Below are 5,003 nucleotides of genomic sequence, written 5' to 3'. Positions count from 1 at the left end.
GCTCTGATATCAACAGTGTGATTTGAAAAGATGGCTAAGAGATGAATGCCATCAGACAAGGCTTCTCTCCCACCCCTCATTTTGCCCGTTGCTGTCCTTTTATAAACCCCGTCACCACGGACACGAGCAGTTCCTTTGCCTCGTCTCCTTTCTCCCACCGTTACCCCCTTCGACGGCCGTGGGCGCTCTGGGACGGACCTGACTACGCCACTTCAGTGCGTGGAGCCGCCCCCCACTCTGCCCACGGGAGGGCTGTGACGGGCGGGCGGCTGTGGCGGTCGGTAGCAGCCCCACCACTGAGCCCGGGAGACCCATTTGTGTCGGGTCCGGTGGGTTGCCGAGGGCAGTCGGTCCCGTCGGTGCGAGGGATGCTCCCGTCCGCCCACCAAGCCGTAAGCCCCGCTCCGGGCGGGCTGCCTCCCGGTGGCCGCGGGCTGCGCACGTCAGGGGAGAGACCCGTCATCACCGGGAGATCACAGCATATATAGGAGATGCGGGGGTATCGCCGGCCGATCGCAGCCGCTGCGCGCCGGGCACGGGCTCCGCAGCGCCATGGCCATGGCCCTCGCCCGGGCGGCGGGGCGAGCAGGTGAGGGCGGCGGGCGGGCGGCGGGGCCGGGCCGGACGGGGGCACACCCCGACACTCCACGCCCCGACGCCGCCGCCCTCTCCGCAGGTGCGGCTGCGGCGCTGGTGCTGCTGTGGCTGCTGCTCTGCGCTCCGGGGGACGCCGGCTGCCACCCCCTGACCGTGGCCGATCTCTTCGACCGGGTGATCCGGCACTCGGGCAGGATCCACAGCCTCTCCACGGCGCTCTATGCCGAGCTGGTGAGTGCCGGGCTGGCCCCGCCGCCGCGGAGCGGGGCTGCACCGCCCTGGGAGAGGCTGCCGACGGGCGGGATAGGGAAAAAGGCGGCGGGATGGAGGGTGGTGGTGGTGCTCTCGGTGTACGTTTAGGTGTTCTTCCTCCGTAGGAAAAGCACTTTCCTCCCCGTAACAACGAGCTGGGAAGGCCCGCTCGGAAGTGCCACACGTCGGGGATGCTGACCCCCAATGGCAAAGAATACGCCCAAAAAATCCCGGTAAGGGGCAACGGCGGCGACGGCGGGCAGAGACAGGGAAGAAAGTGGTACCGCGAGGCCTGGGGGGTTGGAAGCGGACTCCGTGGGTCACACCGACTTCTTTCTCCTCCCCGTGGAGAAAGGGGAAAATACCTCCCGTCCCGTCAGAGCCCCGAAATGTCTCATTCATTATGCTGTGATGGTCCCCCACTCCAGTCGGGCTGGAGATAGGCAGAGATGTTTTTATGCTTCTGGAGCTTCATCAACAACCTGAATGGAAGAAGCTGCTAAGTTTTGACCCCAAACCGGTGCACATCACAGAGGTATTGCATATGAATCATAAATTAGTTGAATTTTAAATCTCTGTGTTTTTACCTATGCTCGGAACATATACACTAGTTATAATAAGGATATTGCAGTAGTACTTCATCAGAATGACTGACAGACATCCTTTGATTTTGTTGTGGCAAACTCTGTGGAACAGAAACTTAGAAACCTGTGTGGCAGAGAAGTTAAGCTAATCAGGATCACTGCAAAGTACAAAAAGCAATCAGGAGAAAGAAATAAGTCATTATCTCTGAATCGGTAGTTAGGTAAGGGGAAAAGAACAGCAAATTGATTTGCATCACAGTTGTGATGGCAAAGAGAAAAAAATCATTATTAGTTCAGAGAAGAGTAGGAAGAGTTTGTTCATACAGAGAAAAAGCAAGTTGTGAAGTTGGGGATACACCAAAGGGAGAAACTTTTGCCTCTAGGAGACAGACAAAGACAAATGTTAACATTTTGTTGTTTGGTTGTGATGGAGTGAGGAGCTTGCCCCAAGACATTCTTCTAGAAGGCCACCTGGAAGGGCAATGGGAGATGAGGCCCTGCTTGTATTAGCTGAAAACACGACAAATACAACTTTTGGGTGTTACAGAGACAGAGTGGTGTTTAAGTGCTGAATTGTAGATGTAAGTCTTAATCCCACTGAGGTTTCACAATGAGACTAAGAGTAGTCATATGATCTGCTGCAAAGTAACAGAGACATTCTCCCTTGTTCTAATTTATAAGAGAGAAGAACTAACTCACCTGATACTGAAACTCTTGCAAGCCTGGAAAGAACCACTTTCCCACTTTAACCAGCATATTGAGCACCATCAAGAGCTACCTGATGACAGCCTTAGCAAAGCTAAGCAAATCAGCAATATGGTACATGAGCTGCAGACTGGAGTTGAGAAAGTAACAGAAAAGGCAAGATTTTTGATGTAGCTTTTATTTACACCAGTTATGTGGCATGAGTGACTTTGGGGAGGGGGCAATGTCTGCTCCCACTTGGGCTTGGAGGCTCTTACTCAGCAAAATGCAGGACTTTGTTACAGATACAGTCATCTTTCTGTCAAAGGATGTGACTTAGTTTATAGATTGGCAGATATGTAGATGGCATTATAGGAGTCCTTATCTTTGAGGCAGTATTTTAAAATGAATAGAGCCTTTTGTAGCTTCATATATGATCCGGTAATGACTTGAGTTTTCTAGGCCAGTAGAAAAGATGTGGGTAGACCATGATAAATGTTTAATAATTGTGTTAAGTTTTATTTGGATTTACGTTCTAAGTAAGTCAAGTATCACTGCTGTCTGATGCAAAGAGCTCCTTCCTAAGGCGATAATTTTATGCTGGGATAAGTTCTACAAGACAACAGTGGCATTGCTTAAGTCTGATGTCAGTCACAAAACAATTTCAAAACTCTGTTCTGAATTATGGCAGATCTTATATAAATCATTGGATAACATTTTTTGTTATTTCCATTTCTCTCTTCTCATTACTAGCTAGAAGTCCTGACTGTTGCAATTTTTGTGCATTTATATCTAAAACTAACTGTCGTTTTGGCTGAACAAATGAAATCTGTGGGCCTATTCTCTAAAATGGCCACACTGCCAAGGTGTCTGTTTCAATAAAAAAAGTGATTAATAAACTAGTATCTTACACTAGTAGATCAACTTTCAGCTTCATGAACACAGGTGGGAAATACAAGTTTTAAAATGGTAAGCAGCTCATCACTAGAATAGGCTGAACTGTACCCTGCTCTAAAATGCAGCCTTGGTTTGGGTGACTCAGAGCTACACACAGAAACTCCATCATCCAAATGCAGCCGTGGTTTTGGGTTAAAATGGCCCTAAAGTTCAGAAAGAAGTGTTCAACCTCAAGCTTGACCTTTGCTTCAAGCAAATTCTAAACTAGATACACCCTTTTGGTATATTTATCTGCTTTATTTTTCCTAACACCTTTGAAGGTATTACTAAGAGGGATCTCTTTGAAGTATTGACCTCCCTGTACTATGGATATACCACAGGGTAGAAATACCATTACAAAAATTAATGCATTTCATATTTTGCATCTGTGTTTTTCTGTTAAGACAGAAAAATTCTAAACTTGCTTTTGTTGTGAAGCACCTACTCCGACAGGTGATCACAATTGGCAGAATTCACCAGGTTAAATAAACAGCACTGGTGGATGCTCATGTTAGAAGCTTCCCTTCACAAAAAGCATTAAAATAAATGGCTAAAAAGTCTCAAGACTGATTTGCTATAATACTTCAAGAGGAAATAAAGATTTCCAAACAGGGGTTCCTCAAACTCAGATGGAGCATTCATTACTAGTGTATCAAATCATTTCAGTCTAGTCCAAAAATTGCAGAGATACCATAAGGATAAAAAGACAGTGTTATTCTATGTAAGGACCTTTAAATATATATTCAATTAGTATGTGAAAGACCTGGAGTAGTACAGCCCAACATAGTGACACCTCCCTTGACTTCTGCAGTAGTATTTTTAAGATTTGTTGTATGCATAGTTACAAGCTGTACTTCTTTTCCTATTTTCAATACAGATGCAGTCAATGGGCATCATCAGCAATTCATTACATGGAATGGCATCATCTGAAGGCACTGCTTTATCAATTAGTAATGAAGCAAACATGATGAGTGACTCTGACTTCATTCACTGTTTTAGGAGAGATTCCAATAAAGTACAAAGCTACTTAAAAATTCTCAAATGTAGGATTATGCCAGAAAATAGTTGCTAAATTTTAATCCCTTGACAAGTAGTCTTCAGCATGTTGCTTATAAAGATTAAATAAAATAGAACTTCTAAATTATCACTTTTAGAGTAATTTTAATAGGGAATTGGTTTTGAAATCCTTTGGCAGCTACCTGACACAGTTGACCAATGCAGATGAAATACTAAATAAAGCATCATGTGTGTATGTTGGTTAATGCACCAATAAAAAGGAGTACTATAGCATTAGATAAATAAATGTTCTTGCACATTATACTGTGACAGACTATATTATGGCTGATTCACACATGTTAGATATATACGCAGAATTACAGAATGGCTTGGGTTGAAAGGGACCTTAATGATCCCCGAGTTCCACCCCCCATTCCACCATTGGCAGGGATGTCATCCACTAGATCACCGTTGGTCAGGGCCCCACCCAAGCTGTCCTTGAAGACTTCCAGTGATGGGCCATCCACAACTTCTCTGGGCAATGTATTCCAGTGCCTCACCACTCTCTTCAATAAAGAACTTCTTCCTAACATCTAATCTAAATCTCTCCTATTTTAGTTTAAAACCATTCCCCCTTATCCTGTGACTCTCTACCCATCTACAAAGCTGCTCTCCCTCTTTTTTATGAGCCATCTTTTAAGTCTTGCAAGGCAGCAATGACATTTCCCTGGAGCCTTCTCTTCTATAGGCTGAACAATGCCAACTCTCTCAGGCTGTCTTCATGAGTTTCTTGTGGGCCCACTTCTTAAGCTTGTCCAGGTTCCCCTGGGTAGCATCCCCTCCTCTGCTGCATTGCTCAGCTTCATATCTGCAGACTTACTAAGGGTGCACTCCATGCCACTCTCTGTGTCATTGAAGAAGATACTGAAGAGCACCAGTCCCAAGACAGAGCCT

The 5,003-nt window shown here is 46.0% G+C and overlaps 1 protein-coding gene across 1 annotated transcript; it reads left to right on the top strand.

The window, feature by feature from the left end:
- The first annotated feature begins 246 nt into the window (after positions 1-246).
- LOC125325287 (prolactin-like) lies at positions 247-4,371 on the top strand. The gene is made up of 5 exons (XM_048302190.1): positions 247-589; positions 677-828; positions 975-1,082; positions 2,115-2,294; positions 3,931-4,371. Exons 1-5 carry the CDS (start codon positions 553-555, stop codon positions 4,123-4,125), a joined length of 672 nt encoding a protein of 223 aa, XP_048158147.1. The 5' UTR covers positions 247-552; the 3' UTR covers positions 4,126-4,371.
- Positions 4,372-5,003: the final 632 nt, after the last annotated feature.

The sequence above is a fragment of the Corvus hawaiiensis genome, chromosome 4 (genome assembly GCF_020740725.1).
Source record: "Corvus hawaiiensis isolate bCorHaw1 chromosome 4, bCorHaw1.pri.cur, whole genome shotgun sequence".
NCBI lineage: Eukaryota > Metazoa > Chordata > Aves > Passeriformes > Corvidae > Corvus > Corvus hawaiiensis.
Note: the sequence above shows the minus strand (reverse complement) of the source record. Positions and strands in the feature narration are given on the sequence as shown.